Source organism: Lemur catta, chromosome 2, assembly GCF_020740605.2.
Source record: "Lemur catta isolate mLemCat1 chromosome 2, mLemCat1.pri, whole genome shotgun sequence".
NCBI classification, from domain to species: Eukaryota; Metazoa; Chordata; class Mammalia; order Primates; family Lemuridae; genus Lemur; species Lemur catta.
Genome location: NC_059129.1, coordinates 35,435,214 through 35,458,928, shown reverse-complemented (window position 1 = coordinate 35,458,928; position 23,715 = coordinate 35,435,214). Strand labels below are relative to the sequence as shown.

General features: G+C 54.8%; 4 protein-coding genes across 6 annotated transcripts in view; 2 read left to right on the top strand and 2 right to left on the bottom strand.

The window, feature by feature from the left end:
* On the top strand, positions 1-1,322 carry LOC123632744. Its single transcript, XM_045543357.1, has 2 exons — positions 1-36; positions 247-1,322. Exon 2 carries the CDS (start codon positions 369-371, stop codon positions 1,320-1,322), a length of 954 nt encoding a protein of 317 aa, XP_045399313.1. The 5' UTR covers positions 1-36; positions 247-368.
* Positions 1,104-13,817, bottom strand: TBC1D10B (TBC1 domain family member 10B). The gene is made up of 9 exons (XM_045543348.1): positions 11,715-13,817; positions 7,804-7,903; positions 7,405-7,512; positions 7,200-7,306; positions 3,803-3,917; positions 3,629-3,694; positions 3,250-3,439; positions 2,738-2,892; positions 1,104-2,648 (listed from the first exon to the last, which is right to left on the bottom strand). Exons 1-9 carry the CDS (start codon positions 12,650-12,652, stop codon positions 1,983-1,985), a joined length of 2,445 nt encoding a protein of 814 aa, XP_045399304.1. The 5' UTR covers positions 12,653-13,817; the 3' UTR covers positions 1,104-1,982.
* On the top strand, positions 13,351-18,974 carry MYLPF (myosin light chain, phosphorylatable, fast skeletal muscle). 2 transcript variants are annotated; one of them, XM_045543358.1, is made up of 8 exons: positions 13,351-13,558; positions 16,245-16,283; positions 17,503-17,598; positions 17,850-17,925; positions 18,081-18,185; positions 18,275-18,353; positions 18,640-18,688; positions 18,779-18,974. In XM_045543358.1, exons 2-8 carry the CDS (start codon positions 16,281-16,283, stop codon positions 18,881-18,883), a joined length of 513 nt encoding a protein of 170 aa, XP_045399314.1. In that variant the 5' UTR covers positions 13,351-13,558; positions 16,245-16,280; the 3' UTR covers positions 18,884-18,974. The 2 variants fall into 2 exon arrangements, with proteins under 2 accessions (XP_045399314.1, XP_045399316.1); XM_045543360.1 differs by lacking the exon at positions 13,351-13,558 and having other exon boundaries at positions 16,242-16,283.
* Positions 18,975-19,092: 118 nt separating this feature from the next.
* Positions 19,093-23,715, bottom strand: part of SEPTIN1 (septin 1) — a 22,015-nt gene continuing 17,392 nt past the window's right edge. The window contains exons 2-13 of one of the 2 annotated variants that reach the window (XM_045543351.1): positions 23,396-23,482; positions 22,549-22,883; positions 22,283-22,373; positions 22,101-22,187; positions 21,751-21,874; positions 21,333-21,467; positions 21,124-21,241; positions 20,429-20,530; positions 20,212-20,311; positions 19,821-19,986; positions 19,520-19,610; positions 19,093-19,416 (exon numbers count right to left, since the gene is read on the bottom strand). In XM_045543351.1, the coding sequence (XP_045399307.1) occupies positions 19,330-19,416; positions 19,520-19,610; positions 19,821-19,986; positions 20,212-20,311; positions 20,429-20,530; positions 21,124-21,241; positions 21,333-21,467; positions 21,751-21,874; positions 22,101-22,187; positions 22,283-22,373; positions 22,549-22,551 (1,104 nt within the window). In that variant the 5' untranslated portion in view covers positions 22,552-22,883; positions 23,396-23,482 and the 3' untranslated portion in view covers positions 19,093-19,329. The remainder of the gene's footprint in view (positions 19,417-19,519; positions 19,611-19,820; positions 19,987-20,211; positions 20,312-20,428; positions 20,531-21,123; positions 21,242-21,332; positions 21,468-21,750; positions 21,875-22,100; positions 22,188-22,282; positions 22,374-22,548; positions 22,884-23,395; positions 23,483-23,715) is intronic. The other variant, XM_045543352.1, reaches the window with a different exon arrangement.

Genomic DNA, 23,715 nt, shown 5'->3' with positions numbered 1-23,715 from the left:
GATGGCGGCCAGAAGCCCTTTGTGCCCTGCTCTCAGGTAGGCCTGGAAAAGGGCAATGGTGCCTCTCTCAAACCACAGCTGCAGGATGAAGCCCCCACTTAGCAAACAGGGACCAGCAACCCCTGCCTGGGTAATGGAATCTACCCCAAGCAGAGGTGGGTTGAAAGGAGGTGTGAGGGGTTGGTCCCTGTGTTGTGGGGACTAGGACCTCTAGCTCGAGGACACACAGAGCCCGAATCCCCCTAGGCCAAGACTGTGCCCAGGCAGAGCCTGCTGGAGCCAGAAGAGGGCAGCATGGGAGTCCCCGCCCCCCAACTAACTGGACCACTTCTCTCTCCCCTCCGGGTTTCCTCCCATATTGGACCACCATGAAACTGCACCTGTACTCAGTTTCTTACATGGGCACAGAAGACAAGCACCAGACCAGAAGGGCATCTTGTTCAAGAAGGGGCCCCGAAACACCAGCACCACTACTTCATTCTCTGGGGAACCTCCTCTTCCACCTGGAACACCAGGCAGAACACACAGCCCTGGGCCTCATTTTGTTGAACTGCCAGGTGGAGCGACACCTTAAGGCCACAGAAACCTATGTCTTTACCATCCTGACCCCTGGGGTGGAGGGCACAGCCTACAAGCTGGCTGCAGAAAAACAGGAGGAGCTGGGAGCTGGCTGGGGTGAGCTGGAGGCAGCTGGCTGTGCTGCTACCCTCCACCCCCAGGCCCATTGCCAGGAGCTGTGCCAGGCAGTTGGCCAAGAGCCCAGCTCAACCCCAGAGGGCTGTGGCTTTCTAGCCACTCTCAGTACCCCCTCCAGCTTCCAGGAGTTGCATGAGCACTTTGGGAAGGAGAGCCAGGTGCTGCAGGTGGTACACAGAAAGCTCCAGGCCAGTGACAGTGGAGGCCGCAGATCCCAGCCAAAGCTGGAGCAGGAGCTCAACCAGTGTTTGTTGATGAGTGACCAAGAGATGGACCAAAGACCAAGAGACACCTACTCACCAAGCTCAGCAGACTGCTTCAATAGAGACCCAGGCCCCGGCTCTCTCCCTCCCTCTCTAATCCTTGCCCCAACCCCCTCATCAAATAACAAGGCAGGAGACCAAGGGTCCAGGTACAACAGCAGGTTCTTTTCCGGTTCCTCAAAGCGCCGCATGGGCTGGGGCAGAGAGAGAAGAGAATGTAAACATTGGGTTCCACCCCCGGAGCTCAAGGAAAAGACCCTTTACCCAGATAGGGGCTGGAGGGTTGGAGGGAACAAGGTGAAAGGTGGGGGTCCTGGTGAGACAAAGCAGGGGAGGCCTGAGAATACAGAGCAAGGTGGGTGAGGAAAAGGGAGGGAAGGAGGACAGTAGGGGAAGAGAAGTGGGGGACATTTCCTATTCCAGTGCATGTCCCCTTAAATAAACCGGAGTACGGGAGCATTGTGGAAGGAGAACCAAAGGACAGAAGACAGAGCAAGCACCCCGACCCCGGGCCAACCTGGTCCTCTGTACATAATTACAACACAGAGATGTCCAGAAGCAGAGCAGGGAGAGCCTGAGCCTCCAGCCAGGACGTTGGGGAGACAGGCAGGGCTGAAGAAGGGAAAAGGAACCTAGCTCCACCTCGCGTGTAAGGGAGCCACTGGAGTGTAGGAATCTGACAACTGCTGACTCCCATCGCCAAGAGTCACCCCTGTGGTGACAAGAGGCCAGTCAGGACAGCACCTGGGAGGGGACCCCAGAGGAAACTGGGGCAGGAGTGACAGAGACCCCAGCTGGACCTAACTGGAAGTGAGAGGCTCGAGACTTGTTCACAGCTGCCCTGTGCACTGTGGCTGTCCTGGCTGTGTAGGGATCAGCAGCTGGCAAGGAGACAGGGAAAGCCACTTTCCTCAGAAGGAGGGACAGCCTGTCCAGGGAGCTGGGGACAGCACCCCAGGCCAGATCTGCTCTTGGCCGAGGGAAATAGGAGGGGGGCCATGCAGTCCAGCCCCAGGGCAGAGGTCAAAAGTAAGCGTCCTGCCGGGCCTCAGCTGCTGAGGACCTGTCCCCGCCATCGTGGGGGCCTGGGGGCCCATCTGCCTTTCGACGCAGCGAAAGCTTGCGGCCTTGAGCCTTCTTCTCCTGCTTCTGCCGCTCCTTCTCCTGCTTCTGCTGTTCTTTTTCCTGCTTCTCCCGCTCCTTCTCCTGCCTCTCCCTCTCTTTCTCCTGTTTCTGCCGCTCCTTCTCCCGTTCCTTTTCCTGTTTCTGCCGCTCCTTCTCCCGTTCCTTTTCCTGTTTCTGCCGCTCCTTCTCCTGCCTCCGAGCCTCCTTGCTGGGACCCAAGGGGGTGCTGTTGCCAGTAGGCGAGGGAAGGGATGGGTGCAGTCCCTCAGCAGTGACAACAGGCCCTGGGGCAGGCCCAGCACTGGCCCTGCGTGCCAGAGGGGGTGGGGAGGGGACCCCTCCAGCTGCCCGGGAGCCTCGGCTCTTGAGGCCAGGGAGGCTGAGGAGGCTGGAGGAGGGGCCCAGGGGTGGCTGCTGCCGCCGACGCTCCTCATGAATGGCCCGGGAGCCATGGAGTCGCCGTGAAGGCCGATACTGCAGCTCCCCCCGGGTTTCTCGCCACTTCTTGAGCTGGGCTGCATTCTCCCGCTCAATCAGTGCTTCTGTCACTGGGAGATTGGTCACCTGGACAAAGAGGAAATTAGTACCAGAGTGAAAATGAGGGTAGGAATGGGCCGAGGCAGGGAGTGGGTATGCTGAGGCCCAAGGCCTACCTCATGCACCAGGAAATCCTCCTGCATGCACTGCTGGGGAAGGTTGCGCAGCTGCTCCATGGTCTCATACATGCCTTGGCAGGAGCGCAGCTTCTCCACCGAGCCCAGCGTGTGTCGCAGCAGCACCAGGGCCACCCGGAAGATGATCTTAACGCCTGCAGGGTTGGAGAGAAAAGAGAATGGGGCAACCAGGCCCAGGATCTCAGCCTGTCCCATTTAGGATGGACTCACAGCCCCCATCCCTATCTGCTGCCAACCTTACAGATGAAGCAACTGAGGCACCAGGAAGAAAATGAATTGCTGTGGGTCTCGGGTTCCTGGGAGGGAGAGCAGGCTCTAAGTTGGTGGCAGAACCAAGACCAGGCCTCAGTTTCTCCAGCCCCCAGGCTGCGTACAGTGATGCCTCAGCCCAAAAGTACCTTTTGTCGAAGGACACCGGAAATGTGACAGGACCCTCTGGCAGCCACCATGGAAACCCTAGCCCCTCATGGCTTGGATGGCCACAGAAGTACCTTCGCAGAAAAACATGTCCCAGACACGCAGCACTGAAGCCCAGGGCAGGGTACGGGCGAAGATGCACATGAACCATTCTGTCATGTAGAGCACGGGGTCAATGCGCTGTCGCCGCAGGTGCCGATGTGCCAGTGGGGAGGCTCGGCGCAAGAGCGCAAAAAAGATTTCTCCATCCAGCTGAATGGCTTCCTGGAGGTGGAAGGAGCGATGAGAAGAGGGCTCAGTCTGCTGTGTCCCTTGGGGTTCAAGCAGCTCTGACAGGGGATCTTCACCTCAATGAGGAGAGGCCCAGAGGAGAGGGACAGAAGGGCCAGCATCCTCCCTGCAGCCTTAGGGAAAAGTCCCAGCCCCAGACACACCCAGGCTCCAGACACTCACCAGCCCTGCACTGTAGTAACCTGGGAGGTACTTGTCGCAGATCTGCACCAGGCACCAAAAGGCTTGCTGAGAAAGGCAAGAATGAGGAGGGTCATTCCCATCAGCACACCCACGTGCTGTTACTGCTCCTTGCTTACATCCCACCCCTGCCCGACCGGGACCACCTGTGCTGACCTCAGCAGGCATGTGCATGAGCAGCACCGCAGCCACTGGGGCCTGGGCCTGGCAGTAGCCCTCATCAGGCCGGTAGATGGTGTAGGCCTTCAGGATTCGATATAGGTCCTGTTGCCTGTGGGGATTGCAGAAGACCGTGAGGGCAATCACAGGAGCTGGGTGCTCTGACCCAAATCAAACCTGCCCAGACTCCTCCTTGCCCACATCCAGTTCCAGGTTCACCTCAGGGCTTTATCCCCACACTCCTCCATCCCCCTTTCCAGTCCTGCCTTTCAAGCTTCAGCCAGAGGTTCAGCATAGGTGGGGCATTCCAGGCTCAGGCCTCCCGCCCTTGGCTGCACACCCCGCATGCTCCCTACCATTCCCAGCACAGGCTGCGCCCTCTCCCTCCCTCTCCAACCATCCCATAAACCTTCAAGGTCATTTTCTCCAGGAAGCTGTTCACAGCCACAGCATCGGCCCTTCTCTAGCACTGAATGTGTTTATCACCCCAGAGCAGGAGCTCTCCCAGGACAGGGCCTGCCTTATCTTTCTCACTGGATTGCATGAGTTCTCCCCAGCACGTCCAGAGGGTCCTGCTTCTTGGTGAAGGCCTGGAAGCCAGCTGTGCCTCAGAGCTTCCTCCTGTCTCTACATCCAAAAGAACAAAGTCTCTGCCCTAGACCTACTCCTCTTTCTTGAGGCTGCCCCTTCACTGTGTCTGGGACTTCCATCCACTCACCCCACATCAGAAAAAAGCACCTTCCTCACTCCAAGCTCAAGAGATGCTGCATCCTGAATTCGATTTACCATTCCTCTCTCCACCTCCGCAGCCACTTTGCAGCTCAGACCTCCATCCCTTGCCCAGAGAAAAGTAATGACCTCCCAGATCTCTCACTGCCTCTAGCCTTGCACAGTCCTGACCACCGCCTATAACTCTTCCCAAAACCCAGTCATTCAAGTGTGATCTTCATTTGTATTTTATCTGCATACCACCCTTACTGTTATTTACTTTATATTTTTTCTCCACCTTGCAAAACCATCCATGAAATGACAGGTTTGATATGCTGGTTATTTTACCTAATACATATTAAAATAAACACATAACTTCCACAAGCTCCCACGCTGCATCCGCCCACCTGCTTGCATCTGTGTCCCTGCCTTCTCCCCTGTTGCTGCGGGTGAACTGTCTGTGATCCTGGCCAAGCACAGCTCTTCACTTGGGCCCTGGATCCCATCCCCTCTCACCTACACAGGCCCTCACTCCAGCAACCCTCCCGTCCCTCCTGCATCATCAGTTCTCTCTCTCTTTCTTAGATCATTCCTACCATACTCACATGCTGCTTTTTCTTCTAGCTTAAAAAAAGTCTCTTGACCCCACTGTGCCCTCCAAATACCACACCATTTCTTTCCTCACCTATTCAGCAAACCTCCTCCAGAGCAGACTCAATTTCCTTCCTCCCATTTTCCAGTCGCTTTCACCCACTGCTCCACACAGAACTGTTTTTAACCACATCGCTAAGGACCTCCGCAGCGTTCAATCCAGAGGTCGGTGTTCCGGCTTGACTTTACTTGACCCATCTGCAGCATTTCACATAGCAGACCCCTGAAACCCCTCTTCATTTGTTTCTAGGATCACACTCTCCTCGTTGTCCCCCACTACCTCTAGCGTCTCATTCCAGTCTCTTTTACTGGTTCATTCTCAAAATGTCAGAGCTGCAGGCTCAATCCCCGGACATCTTCCCTTGGGATCTACCTCTGCTGTCCTGGTGACCTCGTCCAGTCCCATGGGTGAGATTTATAGAGATTATATATAATCTACCACTCTGCAACTCTTATAGTAACTCTATAAGCTGACACATCTCAATTTCCAATTTATCTCCTTTAAACTTCTCCCTGTACACCCAACTTACTTACATCTCCATCTGGATGTCCAATAAGCATTTTATATTTAATATTCTGAAACAGAGCTCCTCATATGCCCCCAAACCTATCTTTCCCTGTTTCCTCCATCCGTATCAGTAAATAGCAACTCTATTCCACTAGTTTCTCAAGCCAAAAAGCTTACCAGTTATCCTTAACTCCTCTTTCCTCTTCTCTCACACTCCAGGTCTAATCCATTAGCAAATCCCTTTGACTCCACCTTCAAAATATACCCAGAATCCAACTTCTCCCCATATTGCCACTGCTACCATGCTGCTCTATCTATTGTTATCTCTCTCCTGGATTATGGAAAAAGTCTCCTGACCGGTCTGTGTCTGCCCTTGTCTCCCTATAGTCTGTTCTCAGTACAGCCAGAATGATCCTTTTAAAACGTAAGTCAGTGCCTGTAATCCTAGCACTCCGGGAGCCCGAGGTGGGAGGATGGCTCGAGGTCAGGAGTTCGAGACCAGCCTGAGCAAGAGCGAGACCCTGTCTCTACTAAAAATAGAAAGAAATGATCTGGACAGCTAAAAATATATATAGAAAAAAAATTAGCCGGGCATGGTGGCGCATGCCTGTAGTCCCAGCTACTTGGGAGGTTGAGGCAGGAGGATTGCTTAAGCCCAGGAGTTTGAGGTTGCTGTGAGCTAGGCTGACACCATGGCACTCTAGCCCGGGCAACAGAGTGAGACTCTGTCTCAAAAAAAAAAAAAAAGAAAAAGAAAAAAAAAAAAAAACGTAAGTCAGATCAGGTCACTTGTAACCCACTCCCACTCACATTCTCTATTCCCCTTTCCTGCTTTAAACTCCTGTTCAGTACCACCATTTCACATACAACATTCCTTTATCTGGTTTACTGTTTATCCCCACTAAAATATAACAAACCCATAAGGGCAGGAGTTTTTGTCTTTTTGTTCACTGCTGTCATCTGTGACAGGACAGTGCCCAGCAGACAACAGGTGGGTGCTTGATAAATATTTGCTAAAGGATGAACTTATTGATGAAAAATGTCCATCTGAGAACCACCTAAGATCATCCTGCGTACTACTACGGAACAGTATATATATACCATATCTTGAGGAGGCTTGGCCTACAGAACAAAAATCCAAGAGCCTTGGCACAGCATTTAAGGGCCTTGGTGATCTGGCCCCAAACTTCTATTCCAGCCCCAGCTCCACCCAATCCCACTCGCCCAGACACAGCTCACATAACCCCCAGGCAAGAGAACCCTGCCCTCTGTTCTCACTCCCATCTACCCTTCAGAACTCAGCCCAATGCAGCCTCTTCAATGAACCCTTGATGTTTCCCCACACATGACCCCAGAGGTGAGTCTCCCTCCCAGGACAGTTCCTTTGACATGACTTCACACTTAATCCATTGCAGATCACTCTTCAAGAAGTCCTAGAGGGCAAGAACTGCTTTCAATCAGCCTTGTGTCCACCTGGAGCCTTCAACAAAAGTTTGCTGACTGACCCACGTGGTCAGACCACCTTACCCATGCCCCCCTCGAGCGGCAAACATCTCGTGGAAAGGGAACTGGCGGTGCAGATCCTTCTCAATCACATCCAGCCACTTGGCATCCCCAGGAGCCCGTTCCAGCTCCTGCAGTGGGACAGCAGGGATTACCTCACGATCTGGGGGAACTGACACCCCTCACACAAACAGGGCCACATGTCCCCACACCCTGAAGCTGCACGCACCTCAAACTTGCCCGGGTTCTGCTCCAGGAGTTCCTTGCTATTAGACAGGTACTGCCAGGCCTTGGCTCTGAGGGAGGAAGGGATCCCCTTCCGGCAGCGCAGCTTCACCTAAGGCAAAGTAGCAGGCAGGGGGACAGCTTCAAGGGCTGGCACAGCCTCCAAGCTTCCCCTAGCAGTCCTCAGGCTCCTCCGGCCATTCCTCCCACATCTCATAGGCTTGACTCCACTGGACCTGGCCTGACCTTCTATCTTCAAAGCTACTCCTCCCCCAGGGCCCGAATACCACCTATCCAGTGTGGCCCAGAAGGAAGATGTTATCAGTTTCATGGGCTTCCCTGGAGCACATGCTGCCCTTCCCCCTTAGTGCATTGCCCTGCCCACCATTCAGCCCTCTCAAACCTTCTGGAAACGCCGTGACAGCCACTTATCCCAGTTACCGAACATCTCCAGCCATTTGAGCTCCCGCTGCCGAGCCACATCCACGGGAATGGAGCTCTCTCTGCAGGATAAGGGGAGCATGGAAGGGGTCAGTAGCCGTAGTCTAAAACGTGGACTGCTAGGGGAACTGAGGCAAGCCACCTCCCCAGGCTCAAATGAGAAAATGGGTATTTTGTGAGCTAGCAAACATCAGAATTTCTGGGCCACTTGGTCATCCAAGGTCCTAGTTCACCTTCCTTCCCGTTGGTTCTCTATACAGAAGTCATATTTAAATCCCACTTCAGACACACCCAAATTTGGGGACAGAGTACAGAATATTTAAGAGCCACATCTTACATTAGACCTGGATCCAAGTCCTAGCTTTAGCATTTATTTATTGTGTGATCTTGGGCAATTTTTCAAAGCCTCAGATGCCTCATTTGTAAGGTGGCGAGAACAGCAGTATCTACCTGAAGGGGTTAGTTGAGAGGTTATATGAAATAACACATAACAGGGGACCCAGTAAGTAATAATAATTATCATCCATAAAATAAAATATAAAATAAATGTACTTCTCTGTCTCCTTAGAAGAAACTGTCTGAGTTATGTCCTATCAAACTCTTGAGATCACTTGGGCCATCTGCAATTTCCTCTACCTCCTCCTCCCTGAAATCACCCCAGGTTCCCAGGCAGAGGAAGTTCTCCTTGCCTCATCTGCACAATGGTCTGTCAGAGCTTCCCACCCAAGGTGCCCCATCAGTCTTGAAACAGTTACTTGTAGGAGCCAGTACTAGAAGATGAGTGGAATGGAAGAGCAAGCTTGGGTCTTAGAAAGCAGACAGACCTGGCTGGGCATGGTGGCTCACGCCTGTAATCCTAGCACTTTGGGAGGCTGAGATGGGAGGACAGCTTGAGCCCAGGAGTTTGAGACCAGCCTGAGCAACACAGTGAGACCCCATCTCTACAAAAAATAGAAAACTTAGCCAGGTGTGGTGACATGTGCCTGTAGTCCCAGCTACTCAGGAGGCTGAGGCAGGAGAATCGCTTGGGCCCAGGAGTTTAAGGTTGCAGTGAGCTACGATGACACCACTGCACTCTAGCCCAAGCAACAGAGCAAGACCCTGTCTCAAAAAAATAAAAGAAAAAAACAGCCAGGCGTGGTGGCCTGTAATCCTAGCACGTTGGGAGGATCACTTGAGCCCAGGAGTTTGGGACCAGCTTGAGCAACATGGCGAAACTCCCATCTCTACAAAAAATAGAAAAATTAGCTGGACGTCGTGGTGCACACCTGTAGTCCCAGCTACTTGGAGGCTGAGGCAAGAGGATCACTTGAGGCCAGGAGTCTGAGGCTGCAGTGAGCTCTGATGACACCACTACACTCTAGCCAGGGTGACAGAGTGAGACCTTGTCTCAAGAAAGAAAAGGAAAGAAAGAAAGGAAAGGAGAGGAAGGAATGAAAAGGAAAAAGGAAAGGAAAGGAAAGGAAAGGAAAGGAAAGGAAAGGAAAGGAAAAAGGAAAGGAAAAAGGAAAGGAAAGGAAAAAGGAAAGGAAAGGAAAGGAAAAAGAAATTAGACAGACCTAAACTCAAATTCCAGTTCTATCCCTTAGAAGCTGGAAAGTCTTGCCAAGTGATAACCCAGAGTCTCTTCCTCAGCTACAGAAAAACATGCCACCACCTACATCACAAAGTTATGTGAGAACTATTGAGAAATTGCATATAAAGACTGTTAAATAGAAGGGGCCCATTAAATGTTAATTTCCTTTATCCCAGAAGCTCCTTAGACTGAGAGACCATCTCTCAATCTCTATCATAAGTCAGTTCCAAGCTCTACTAAGGGCTCAAGAAGGTCGCAGTCAAAGAAGGGAGATAAGTGCAATAAGGTGTGGGACATACAATGACAAAGATACACAGAAAAGGTGCCTAATTGAAATAGGGGCAGTGGTTATCAGGGAAGGCTTCCTGGAGGAGGGGAGGACATCTAAGGTAAGCCATGAAGGATTGAGTAGAATTTAGCAAACAAAGAAGGGGGAGAAGAGCAGTCCTAGCAGATGGGACAGCCTGAATAGGAAGGGGGAGAGGCTACAACTTAGTTCAGCAGGACCACAGCACAAAGTGCATGGTATGATGAGGAATGGTGGGAAAGACCTGGAAGGCTGGCAGAGTTGGAGAATGAGGAGCCTGTGTGTGGGCCAAAGAACTTGGACTTTATCACGTAGACAGTGGGGAGCCGCTAAGAGCTTTTAAGGTAACATCAGAGGTAGATTCCTCTGGCATGGCAGATGGATTTTAGAGGGACAAAACTACTAAGCAGAGAAATAGCACCCAGCACGGTGCCCGGTACATAAGAGGGACTCTCTAAAATCAAATTCAACCCAAGTTCCTTGGGACAGCCTGGTATTGAGGAGAGAACCATTGGTCACACAGATCCAGATTATTTGAGGGGAGCAAGTCACTCAACTGCTCTGTTTCCTCGTCTATAAACTGAGTACAACAGTGCATCCTCACGCATGGCAAAGCACCAGGGTCAAACTGGTTTATAAACCTTATAAACTCTGCCTGTAAAACTGTCTCACAGGGCTTCCCCCACCTCAACACACACAGCTATGACTAAATCCTACATATTCTTCATGATTCAGATCAGCTTCATCTGAATTCCCAGACTGGGGTAAAAGATCCCTTTCCTGGGTGCTCACAAAACCCTCTGAAGTCTAGGCTAAACCTAACATACTATATTGAAACCAACTGTTGAAGTGTTTGTCTCTGTCTCTCTAGATGATGAGCTCCTCAAAAGGACTATTTTATCCTTAGTACGCAGCATAAGGCCTCGCACCTGGGGTTTCAGGCAATGCTGTAGGCTCAAGTGACCAGCAGGATAAAGGGGCACAGGAACAACGGGCAAGATCCAGAGAGAAGGAAGGAAGAAGTCAGAGGTGATCACACCCCACCTCAGGAGTGACTCAGGCCCCTCGGAGGGAACTAGGAAAGAGTAAGCCCAGCTGGGGAGATGAGGAAATGGGGAAGAGGCCTCCCCCACCCTTTCCTTCAGTGAAAATACAAGACTGCCCTCTCTGTTTCACAGAGGGGCTCTGTCTTCAAAGTCCCCCTTCCAACAACCAGACTTCCCTACCTCACCACTCCATCCATCAGACCTAGGGCTACAGAGGGGAGATGTCTGTGTCCCTTCTAGACTCTCTGCCCCTAAGGGACCAATGGTCTCTACCTGAATCCCTGTCCATTCAACACTCCTGAATATCTATCGGGCCTGTAGCTGGAGTTTCACATCAAGGAGCTGGGATGACCTTAGGTATCATCTCATTCAGTCTTTCACTTCAGGGCCAGACACAGTGGCTCATGCCTATAATCCTAGCACTTTAGGAAGCCAAGGTGGAAGGATCACTTGAGCTCAGGAGTTTGAGACCAGCCTGAGCAAGAGTGAGACCCTGTCTCTACTAAAAATAGAAAAATTAGCCTGTGCAAGCCTGTGGTCCCAGCTACTCCAGAGGCTGAGGCAGGAGGATCACTTGAGCCCAGGAGTTTGAGGTTGCTGTGAGCTAGGCTGACACCACTGCATTATAGCAGGGGTCAAAGAGTGAGACTTTGTCTCAAAAAAACAAACAAAAAAAATCTTTTACTTCAGAGGAAACTGAGGCATGGAAATGGGGAAGCCACTAGCTCAAGGGCACACAACATACCAAAGGCAATGTCTAAGGCGTAAACCCAGATCTCCTGACCGGTGGTCTGAAACTCTAACATGCTAATGCCACAGAAACCTCAGCATGCTCTAGGCATGATAGCTCCTGCTAATCACCCCTGAACCTCAGGTGTATCCACCCCCTCCCCTGGCCTCTGTTTCCCTGAGGCAATCCGGCTGCGTGCCCACTTGGTACTCACAGGCTGCCTGAGTACTGGCTGCCCCCAAGGAAGCCATACTTGTCGGTCTTGCGCAGGGCCAGCCCATTTATCTCCGAGTCTGAGCCCATGGAGCTCACATCATCCGCCAAGGACTCCAAGGTCCCAGACATCAGGCTCACGGAGTCCAAGTAACTCAGAGTGTCCGGGGCCTGCCCTCGAGGCCCAGAGATGCCAGGTCCCAGGCTGGACGTGGAGCCCAGGTCTTGAGAGTTTTCCGAGGGCTCCGGAGCTGGGGTCACCATCACAACAGCTACCGGAGCCTCGCAAGTCCCTGGAGGGCCTGTGCCAGGCCCTGAGGGGTCCTCAAGAACCTGTCCTGCTGATGCTGATGTTGCAGCTCCATGTCCACTTGTCACCTGTCCTGCTGCACTCCGTACAGTCACTCCTGAAGCCACTGTGGTTCCCGGCTTGGGAGCAAGCGGGGGTTTGGCGGTCAGGGCCCCAGGAGCGGTTCTGGAAGGGGCCCTGGTGGGGGTTCCGGTGGGGGTCCCTGGTCCTGGGGCGGGTGAGGATTGAGCCTCCTCCGTCTTCGCAGAGTCTGTCTCTGGGGCCAGAACCATCCACGTCTCGGCTCCTGTCACTGCCGTGGGCACGGGGGGTTCCGGGCCCGAGGTGACCTGCGTCTTTGGGGTTTCGGGTGAGGCCTCCAGAGTCAGCACAACCACAGTGCCGCCCGTGGCGGCCGAGGTCAAGGCTGGGGTCGGGGCCGAGGTCTGGGCTGGCCCCGGGACCCAAGCGGGCCGCGCCTCCCCGGGGGCCACCAGGGTGACTGGTGCCGAGGTGGCCGTAGTCACTGGCGGTCCTGGAGCCACCACCACGACGGGCCCGGCCCGGGAGCCCCGGGGCGGCGGCGAGGGGGCCGCGGGGGCGCCATGACGGCGCGGCGGGGCCACCAGGGGCGCCGGGCCCGTCTCCATGGCCGCGGGCCGCCCCTCACATCCCCCCGCCGGGGAGGCCGCAGAAGGCGCCGCCCCTCAGGCCGCCCGGCACGGCCGGCCGAGGCAGGGGAAAGGGCGAAGGGCGCGGCTCGGCGCGCGCCGGGGGCGGGCCGGCTGGCGGGAGGCCGCTGGGCGCGCGGAGGCGGGGCAGGGCTCGGGGGGCGCCTCGCGCCGGGGTCTTGCTCGCGCCCTCTCACCCCCTCGCGCGCGCTCGCCGCCGCCCCCTCCCTGCCGCTCGGGGCGAGCAACCGACCTTGCGCCTGCGCACATGCTACAGAGCCGGCTAAGCCGCCAGCGTTTCGGCGTTCCACGCCTGCGCGCGGAGCGGCCCATGGCGCTCCTTTTCTTTCTCCCGCCTCGTCAGAGGACTTGGACGAATAATAGGAGAGAGAGACTGGGTTTCTGCCAATCGTTGGAAGGGTGGGTGGGGCTGGAAGAGGGAAGAGGGTAGGTAATGTGGAAAGAGGAAACGGAGAAGGCGGAGGGAAAGATGACCAATCAGAAGGCGAGTGAAGGCAGGAGGAGGCAGAACGAAGGAAGTGGCTAATAGAAAAGCGGGAGTCTGAACCTCCTGGCCAATAAGCATGGCTGCAGAGCGGACGTGCGCGGAAGGGCGGGGAAGCGGGCAGGGGCTGCGCAAGTAAGAGGCGGGGCCTGGGGGCAAAAGGGAGCCAATGAAAAGGGCATAGGCGGAGGTCAAATTGACAGACAGTGATGTCTACTTGGGCGGTGACAGACAGCATCCGCAGTCAATAGAAAGAGCTCAGAAATTCTTTAGGTCTCCCAAGATGGTCCGGAAGGAATGACAGCTGGGAGGAGGCGGGACAAGCTTGCGATTAATTTGCGTCGTCAGCCAATGATTGCGTTCTCCCGCTTTAACAACAGGTAGGAAGACAGATAGCTGTCTCAGCCAATGGTAGCATCGAAAGGGGAGGGATGCTGCCAGCAGACCGTGCCAGCCTAGGGATAGTCGGTGACAACCGGAGACTAGCGCGAGAGGGGGGTGACAGTTGGGGACAGCTCGGAGAAGAGGCGAGGGTATTAGTGCAGCCCTTAGCCCATAAGAGTGCTGCGCTGCCCTTCTTGAGTCCTTTCTGGGTTCCCATTCTCCATTCAGGTCCCGAGCCCCCCCCCAACCCGGTTGTCTATGGAACCCTAAGCCCCACCACAGATGCAGTACCCTGATCCAGTACTCTCAGCCTTCACCCTGTAATTATCCAATCCCTGCCCACAACTAACCCCAACACTCCAATCCCAGGCAACTAGAGCCAGAGCCTCAAACTCCTCTAAGCGATCCATCTCTCTGGATCCCCCATTTCCTGCAGGAATTCCAAGCCCCAAGTCCCTCTGCTCAGCTCCCATCTATCTGAGCTCCTTCCCACGACCCAGACTCCAATCCCTTTAAGTGCCCACATGACTTCTAATGTGAATCCTAAGCCCCAAATCCCACGAATCCCCACTAACATGAACACCCCATATCTGTGTTCGTATTCTTCTCAGGAACTAGGACCCCCGTCCCATCAACCCCTCTCCCCTCATAGCCACATCTCTCTGTGCTCCTCATTTTCTGCTAAGAACCCATATCCCAATCTCATGAGCTCCCCGGGTTGCCCTTAGCCCACAAACATACAGACCTGACATGAGCACCAACCTTCCAACTTCTAAACACTCCTTTCTCTCTCTGACCCCCATTCTCCTGAGCCCTAGGATTAGAGGGCCCCAATTTCCATATAGTACCCACTATCTTGGAATTCCAGGCAGATCTAGCTCCCAACTTCCCAGTTCCTCCTTGGTTTCTGAATTCTCTGAGGCTCCTCACTCCCAACTCAGACTCAAAGCCTCTGAACTCCCATTCAGTGTCTGATCTCCTTCTCCTCACCTTCTACTTGACCCAAGCTTTCTGAGCACTCCTCCCATTCCCCTTTTTGGAGTCCTCCTCCCCTCCCAGAACTCAGTAATAAGTGGGCTCCTCCCTGGCCTGGACCCCCATGGTAACCGTATAAGGCAAGGCAGCTGTCATCTGAGGCAGGGAGGGGCCAGTGCAGGAGGCCAAGGGCAGCTGCTAAGTTTAGGGTGGCTCCTTCTGTCTTCTTAGAGACGACAGGTGGCTAGGCCCCCCAATGCCCAGAAAGGAAAATGTCTTAAAGGCATTGGCATGGGGCTGGAGGAGGGGGAAGGGAGAAGGCACCTTGCTGAGGACATCAGGTCCTAGAGGGAGCAGGAGGAGGAGGAGATGGGTGTCCTTGCCAACCTAGGGCTTCCTCAGCCACTATTTCCCCAGACTTCTACTGCATGGAGGGCACGGGGGCCCCAGAGGAATAAGAGAGGGGACCTTAAAGTCACACAGTCAGCTAAGCTGGTTCTTTCCCAGAATAAAGAGAAGTCGCTGACCATCCCAGCCCCCTACAAGGAGGCAGCCAGCTAGGTTCCCTCTTGCTGTCTTTGCTTTCCTTCCTCTGAGTTTCAGCCTCCACACCAGTACTGAGAAAAATGATTCTAGACTCATACTATACCATGTCCTTCTCCTGCTTCAAACCTTTCCAAGTTTCCCCACGGTCTCTTCCTTCAGCCTGCATTTAGGGCCCTCTAGGGTCTGGTCACCAGCCCTTTGCATCCTTTGCTCCAGCCCCATCACAATTCTGGACACCTGAACACCTCTAATCCTTCACTCTCCAGGCCTTTGCCTATGCCTGCCCCTCCTCCACCTTCACCTGCTCAGTTCTACTGGCCTTCAGGAAGCCAGTTGCATACCCTTAGACAAGGCTGCTGTGCTGTCTACTTCTGGGCTCTGACTAGCTGGTACATCATTTTCTGCATTCATTCCTGTCTCTATGGCTAGCCTGTAAGCTGCAGCAAGGCAGGACATAATTATTAATTATAATGCAAATTCTGTGGGATGGGAATTACATCTCCACTTTATAGAGGGGAAACCAAGGCCCAGTGGAGTTGAAGCACAAAGCCCAAGATCACAGAGCATCATCCCTCACAAAATCCCCCCTTTCCTTGAGGGGGTATAGGAGACCCTCCTGATCCCCCAGCTTCCACAGATGGCTCTCTCCCACCTTTAAGCTCTGCCACTACTCCCATGCATACACACATTTGACTGTAAACTCCACCATGGGGGGGACTGTGTTTGCCAAAGTGCATCCACAAAGCCCAGCCCAGCACCTGGCATGCTGTAGGTGCTCAATAAATGTTCATTAGGTTTAAATCTGGGCCTACCCCACTAGGGACACAGGTCCCTCATTCATCTCTCTCCAAGAACTGTGCATTGGCTTGGGTGTCCTCTGAACCCTGGCATATTCCAGCCCCCTTTTGGGAGAAAGAACATCCCTTCCTGCCCAGGCCCTGCTGAAACACACATCCTAGGACCCACACCCTCCTCCCTCCCTCCCTGGGCTCCAGCTGCTTTGGGCCCTCCAAGAAAGGAGAGGCCCTGAGCCAGGCTATTTTGGTATCTGGGGTGGGCACTTGCAGGGCTAAGGTTACCCTGGTATGTTAAGGGCTCCCTGGGGCAAGACTATATAACCTCAGAGGGACTGCCCCAGGCTGACTTTCTGCTTCTTTCCAGCCAGAGCCACTGCCTTGCCCCCAGGAGACAGAAGACATGGTAAGTGAGAAACCTCCAACCCCTGCCCAGATCCCCTAGACTTCAGGGCAGCCTCACCCTTTGAAAGAAAGTGGCTGGTTCCCAGTCCAACAAAAGGTAAAGAGGTGACTCCTCACTTTCTTGGCATCACTAATCAGGATAAAGACAGAGTAATAGCCTAAGGGACCCAACCAAACATAATCTACCCCAACTCTCCACTCACAGTCCCTAATGCACTCCAGTTCCTCTCAAAGCCTGCTCCATCCCTTCCTATACTTCAAATTCCTAAAGTCCTCTGCGACCAGTCAGACAAGGATTCCCACTCCATTTAATAAATGAGAAAGTAGAGGTTCAGACAGGGCAAATGAGTGGATCAGGGTCACACAGCAAATGTAGGGCTCAGGAGAGGCAAGCTCAGGGTACTGAGAAGGGAAGTGTCCATCTGTCGGGTAGGATGGAGGGATGGGGACACAGGAGCCACTGTAGGAATTTGGGAAATGCAACCAAAGCAAGCCCCCTCAGCAAAGAGGTCCCAAGGAGTAGGAGGCCCAGGCCAGAAGAGTTGCTTTAGAAGGGTCTTAAAAGCCTGGACAACATAGCTAGACCCTGTCTCTACAAAAAATTTAAAAATTACCCAGGCATGGTGGCAGATGCCTATAGTCCCAGCTGCTCAGGAGGCTGGGTAGGAGGATTGCTTAAGCCCAGGAATTCAAGTTTACAGTGAGTTCTGATTGGGCCACTGCACTCCAGCCTTGGTGACAGAATGAGACCCTGTCTCTAAAAAAACAAAGAAGAAGGGAGTTAAAGAATGCTAAATCAAGGCCGGGCGCGGTGGCTCACGCCTGTAATCCTAGCCCTCTGGGAGGCCGAGGCGGGTGGATCGCTCGAGGTCAGGAGTTCGAGACCAGCCTGAGCAAGAGCGAGACCCCGTCTCTACTAAAAACAGAAATAAATTATCTGGACAGCTAAAAATATATATAGAAAAAATTAGCCGGGCATGGTGGCACATGCCTGTAGTCCCAGCTACTCGGGAGGCTGAGGCAGTAGGATCGCTTAAGCCCAGGAGTTTGAGGTTGCTGTGAGCTAGGCTGACGCCATGGCACTCACTCTAGCCTGGGCAACAAAGCGAGACTCTGTCTCAAAAAAAAAAAAAAAAAAAGAATGCTAAATCTAATCCACTGCCCCCAGATAGGTGTAGGGACTGGCCCATGGACCCCTTTGCCCAACCCTCACCCCCCAGGCACCCAAGAAGGCCAAGAGAAGGGCAGCAGCAGAGGGCGGAAGCTCCAGTGTCTTCTCCATGTTCGACCAGACTCAGATCCAGGAGTTCAAGGAGGTGAGTGAGGGGAGAGGGAAGACTGAAGACTGACCAAAGGCACCCCTTCTGCCCCTCCCCCCAGCCCCCTTCGTGGAATGTGCACCTGTTTGGAGGGAGGAGAAGGGTTTAGAATTCCTTCCTCCCCTCCCTGCTTGGGGTGGGAGAGGACAGCTGGCTGGGGGCCAGCATCTGATTTGCCTGGGGTAGGGATGCCGAGTGAACCCTGGCCATGGGGGACCTAACCCCCTCCCCACCCCTGCCCTCCACAGGCCTTCACAGTAATCGACCAGAACCGTGATGGCATTATCGACAAGGAGGACCTTCGGGACACCTTTGCAGCCATGGGTGAGTCCCCACCCCATCTATAAATATTCAGAGCTGCAAAGTCTAGGGAATTCAGTGTACCCAGCTGAAAAATGGATGGGATGATCTGAATTTATGGGAAGCGCAGCCTGGCCCAAGGAGCTGCTCTAGCCCATGCTTCCCCCAACCCCCTCCAGGCCGCCTCAATGTGAAGAATGAAGAGATCGATGCCATGATGAAGGAAGCCAGTGGTCCCATCAACTTCACCGTCTTCCTGACCATGTTCGGGGAGAAGCTCAAGGGTGAGTGAAGTGTCCTGGGTCCAAGCCTTCAGCTGCCTCTTCCCAGACCCTGCAGGGGCCCTTAAGCCTCATGTGCCCTCTGACCCCAGGTGCCGACCCTGAGGATGTGATCACTGGAGCCTTCAAAGTCCTGGACCCCGACGGGAAGGGCACCATCAAGAAGCAGTTGTAAGTGCCCGCCAGGTGTCCCCACACAGAAAGCCTCCTTAAATTCCAACCAAGGGTTAGGCACTGCCAGAGGTGGGGGAGAAGTTAGAAAATGCGCGGTAGGATTGCATTTTCACATGTATAGGGGCGGGGGGCGAGCAAAGAAGCCAGAGCGCTTAGAAAGCCAATGAGGGCTCTAGAGTGACCCTGGTTTCCAGGGGACATTAGAGGTAGCAACGGGGATGAGGTGGGAGGGGGTGGAAAGGAAGCATGAACCCAATCTCAACTCCCCATGTCACCTCTCCAGCCTGGAGGAGCTGCTGACCACTCAGTGTGACCGCTTCACCCCGGCGGAGGTGAGTGGGGGAGGGGCCGGGAGAAGCGACGGGAGGCAGGGCGGGGAGAGGAGCTTAAGGGCCGGTAGATGTCCCTGCGCCTACCCGCAGATCAAGAACATGTGGGCGGCCTTCCCTCCCGACGTGGGCGGCAACGTAGACTACAAGAACATCTGCTACGTCATCACGCATGGCGACGCCAAGGACCAGGAGTAGGAAGTCCTCCTAGGCCTCAACTGGCCAGTGCTTGCGGCCAGTCCGACCCCCACCTGACTGCCAATAAAATTCCGCTGGTCTTTGTTTCTTACCGGCGCGCGCCGCCCTGTTTGTGCGGGAGGGCCCGGGGCGGGCGGGGAGTGCCGCGAACGAAGGAACGCGCTGCGCCCGCCGCCTGTCCCCCCTAGTTAGGGGAAGACTCGCGTGGCCTCAGGGAAGCTCGGTTTTTATTGAAGACAGAGCTGGGGTTTAGAGGGGCGACCCGGAGAGGAGCGGCCAGGCGTGAAGTGGGCGGAGGGCGGGCGGGCCGGAGGCTACAGCTCGGGCACGGGTAGACGGGTAGAAGCGCGCGGCGGCGAGGCCCGCACGGACCCGGGCCAGGGCGGCCGGCGGCTGGGGCGCGGGGACTGGACCCGGGACGGACCGAGGAGAGGCGGGGCCGGGCCTCAGAGGGCGTCCGACTGCTCGCCCGGAGCCTGGCTCTGCTGCATCTGGGCCTGCATCTTCTCCAGCATCTCTTGCATGCGGCGCAGCTGTGCGGGGCAAGATTGCAAGCGATGGGACAGGGCGAGGCCAGAGAGGGACCTCGAAAAGGACCTGAGGCATTGGTCGGGGGAAAGCGAGGTGCTTGCTCACCTCTTCGTCTTTCTCACGGATCAGCTTCTCCGTCTCGGCCAGAGGCAGCATGGACAGCGGGATCTCCGTGGCGCTCTGGCGGGAAAGCTTACTGGGGGGTAGTGGGAAGGGGACAGGGATCAAGAAAAGGACCTGGGGTTGTGGGGGTTAGGGACGGAGACAAAAAGGGTGGGGAAAGTCTGGGAGAGAGGCCTGGGTGGGGAAGCTGAGGTCACGCAGGGTGAGGACCGGGCCTGGGGGGCGGGGTCACGGGTGGGGGCGGGGCCTTGGAAGCGCCGGGACAGTTGGCTCCTGCTCTCACCTGCGGCTGGCTCGATCACGAGCCCCAGGCCTGGCCAGGCTCTGTAGACAGCGGGCCCGGTAGCCCTCGTAGAGCACATCATGCGTCACCTCTTTCAAGTCCTGCAGGTGTGTCTGCACCAGCATTCGTCGCAGATTCAGAAAATCGCAGTGATGTGGGTTCTCCACTGGGGGGCGGACCAGCGAGCGTCAGGGAGCTTTGGGTCCAACCCCAGCCCTGGTGTCGGGTCTGCGGGCAGTCCTGCCGCCACCCTAGTGGAGGGGTCGCACTCTGCGGCCCAAGAACCCATCTTTTGGCTCCTATGACCCGCCCCCAGTCCCAGAGCCCACCCCCACTTCACATGCTGGGTGCGGTTGACTTGGAGGCAGCATGAGCTCCCTGCTGGTCTTACCCTCCACAGTACCCCAGGAGTAGCGGCGTCCCCTCATCGGTCGGTTCCCGCCGTCCCTCACCACCTCGCAGGAACCGACGACTGCAAAAGGGATGCTTTCCTAGAAGGCAGGGGTCAGGGGTCACTGTTGGCCCCTCATGGGCAGAAACCTCTTTCTCAGATTCAACCTCCACAACCACCTCTGCTTCTCTGCCCCTTCCTCCTTTGCCTCTCACACCTTCATCTGCGCATCCTGCCTCTTGAAGTCTTCATCTTCATCAGAGTCACATTCCGGGAACTGGTAGATGTTGATCTCCTCCTCTCTCAACTGGTCCCGGATCTCAGAGGACAGAGATACAGAGACAGTGTGAAACACAGAGGCCATGATGACAGACAGACACATGGCCAGAGCCAGCGAGATACAGAGATACTGGGTGGTCAGAGACAAAGAGGAAGACACGAAAGACAGACGGTGACAGACAGACATGAAGGATGACTGAAAACAAAATCTCAGAGACATAGATGGTGCGGAACCAAGACAAGATTCTAAGATGGGCACCTATTAAGACACCAGGAGAGAAGGCAGCAGAAACAGTGGGAGAGGGCTCTGAAGACACTGTGGTATGGGGGCATCAGCATCCTGGGGCCAAAGGGAGGCCATGATGTCCCTGGGTCTTTGCCCCTGCCCTCCAGACAGGCCTCAGCCCAGCGTCTACCCCAGGGGCTGCACGCACACCCTATTCCGAGCCTTCAGAGACATGGCTACCTCTGGCAGCTTACTACCTGCCTTCCACAGACACTTTCTCCCACAGTCTAGCTGGCACATCATGCTCCCAAAAGGCCACCCTAAGATCAAAGAAGTCGAAGCTAAAATCAGGTTTGGTCATAACTTTTGGCCTCACTTGGGGCCAAAGGTCAGAGGCCACCACCTACCTTCTGCTTGAGGGCCTGAGTTTCCTTAGGCATCAGGGCATCTGCTTTGCCGATGACCGGGATGATGTTGACTTTCTCATGTACTGCCCGGAGGAAGGCCACATCTAGGGGCCGGAGCCTGCATTCAGGGATCGGTCAGCACCCAGCCCCAGGGCACAGAAACCCCCATCCCTCCCCAAATGCCCCAACCCCCAGGGAGCTCCCCAGACCCCCGGCCGAAGGGTGAGATGAAGTAGAGGCAGCAGTGGACTCGGGAATCCTGGATGTTCTTCCGGTTCAGGCCACTCTCATCCCTAAGGTACTGCTCAAATTGCTCCTCGATGAAGCGCACCACGGGCAGCCAGCTGGGGTGTGAGGAGGGCATGCCGTCAGCGATCAGGGCCACAGGGACTGGGCAAGGCTAGCCAGGACTGTGGGAGTGGGAAGTAGTTTCTTTGGTTCCAACCAAAGACATCAAGGGAGACTGGTGGGGGCATAGGGGAGACATCAAGAAGCACAGAGCACCTTGGAAGCAAAGCACCGCCTTTTGGGATAGGGAGCCAGGACAGACCAGCCCTGTAACTGAGCCTTGGTCTCCACAGAGTAGCCATGTTGAGAGGCTCAGCCTCCATCCCCTCCCCTCCTCACCAGTCCGAGCAGTCCACTGAGTCCCCAAAGCCAGGTGTGTCCACCAGGGTGAGCTTCACCTTGATACCCCCCTCCTCGATCTCCACGCCCCGGCGCTCAATGGTCAGCGTTTGTGTCAAGCGAGCTATGGGGACAGGGAGAGGTCAGGGAGCTGGGGAGGGGTCTGGAGCAGGGCTAATTTCCCTTCTCAGTATCACAGTTAATCCTACCCATTTCTCAGGGGAGGAAACAGTCTCAGAGGAAAGCAGTGAGTGAGCTGCCTGAGTTCCCAGATGGAAAGGACAAGTGCAGCCTGGGGACATGGGGGGAGGGCAGAGGGCAGTGCTTGGAGAGGGTGGGGAGGGTCTTACCACTGGCCTCTGGCACCTGCCGATCCTCATAGAGGTTGGTGAGGAACAGGCTGTTGATGAGGGTGGATTTCCCCAGGCCTGACTCCCCTGTGGACAGGACAGGCCCAACAGGTCAGGTGAGGGGACTGCCAGGGTCTCTTGAGCACATCCCCTCCCCAGTTCCCTCTGCAAAACCCCCAGACCTGCCACCATAAGTGTAAAGTCAAACCCCTTCTTGACAGACTTGCGGTGCAGCTGATTGGGGAGGGCGGCGAAACCCACATACTCCTTGTCCTGTTGGTGGGGGGTGGACAATATGAGGTTGTTGGAAGTGGCAGGCAGGGCCCCCAGTATCACTTTTCCTAGTTCAGGGACTAAGAAAAGTCAGCCTACTGTGGGTCGACCTGGGGACCCCAGGAATAGGGGCCTGGGGGCTGAGATGCCTGGGTTCCTGGGCATAAGGACTCACCATGGCTCCGCTAGCTGTTGCTGCACCTGCTATGCTGCCCACTTCCTCTGGTGGGACAGGAAGTTGAGTGCGGCAAACAAGGGGGCGGGTGTATAGGAAGCTGAAATGCTAGACTGGCCCAGGCCCAGAAAGGTGGGGAAAGCCAAGATCAAGAACACCTGGGATTCCCACCTCCTGTATCCCTTTGCCCATCCACCCCTGTGGGAAGCTCTAACCCCTCCATTCTCCACATACCTCTATTCCAAGCCCCTCTGTAGCCTATCACTGTGGTGAGAGATGGCGTAAGGGCAGAGAGGAAGGAAGCAGGCCGCTCTCTTTAGCAGGTGAGACAAAGGCTTTAATGAGATGGTAAAAAAAAAAAAAAAAAAAAAGTTCCCAAGGTCTAAGTGAACCAAAAGCCATAATGGGATTGGAGGTAGGAGAGGCCATCAATTTTTCAGCTCATACAGTGGATTCAATGGATCCTTAAAAGGACTCCAGGTCTTTGGCTATCACTGCCAGAGACCTTCCTTCAGAATCCTATCCAAGAAACTCCCCTGCTCAAAACACTTCAGGGACTCCCCAGTGACTCAGAATCAAATTCCGAATTCTTCTCTGATAGCCAAAGCCTGCCCCAGCCGGCCTCATCACCCCATCTCTCACTGGTCCAAACATCCTTAGCTCCCTGAATACACTGAGCTTTTCCTTTTTCTGTACCAGCTGAACTCCTCTTCATCCTGAAGGATTTGATTCAAAGGGCTCTGCCTTCTCTGTGATATCTTCCCCAACTACCCTAGGCAGAGCATTCGCCCTCCTTTAGACCCCCCCACACCTTTCACAGGCCCCTCCAGTGCCCACATCTGCTCACCTGGCTGTCTTCTGCTCCCGGCTGAGCTCTCTGAGGACAGGGACCACGTTGTCTTAATTTCTATATCTCCAGTGTCTTGTACAGGGCCTGGCACAAAGAAGGTGCCAATAAATAATATGTTAGATGCATGAATGCATGAAAGAATGAGTAAACAAAGTGAGTCAGACACAAACGCTGGGAGGCTGCAGAACATATGAAAAATAGCCTTGCTTTGGAGTCAGAAAGAACCCACCAAACCTCACCTCTACCACTTACTGTGTGACCTTGGGCAAGTCATTTGACTTCTCTGAACTCCGCTTTCCTCATGGTAAAATGAAATA

Coding starts and splice junctions, on each gene's coding strand:
- MYLPF (XM_045543358.1), top strand. Junction 18,186..18,274: donor GTTCGGGGAGAAGCTCAAGG/GTGAGTGAAGTG, acceptor CTCTGACCCCAG/GTGCCGACCCTGAGGATGTG. Junction 18,354..18,639: donor GGCACCATCAAGAAGCAGTT/GTAAGTGCCCGC, acceptor TCACCTCTCCAG/CCTGGAGGAGCTGCTGACCA.
- TBC1D10B (XM_045543348.1), bottom strand. CDS start 12,652: ATGGAGACGGGCCCGGCGCCCCTGGTGGCCCCGCCGCGCCGTCATGGC. Junction 7,513..7,803: donor TGTCACGGCGTTTCCAGAAG/GTTTGAGAGGGC, acceptor ACTTTGCCTTAG/GTGAAGCTGCGCTGCCGGAA. Junction 7,307..7,404: donor AGAACCCGGGCAAGTTTGAG/GTGCGTGCAGCT, acceptor GTCCCACTGCAG/GAGCTGGAACGGGCTCCTGG.
- LOC123632744 (XM_045543357.1), top strand. CDS start 369: ATGAAACTGCACCTGTACTCAGTTTCTTACATGGGCACAGAAGACAAG.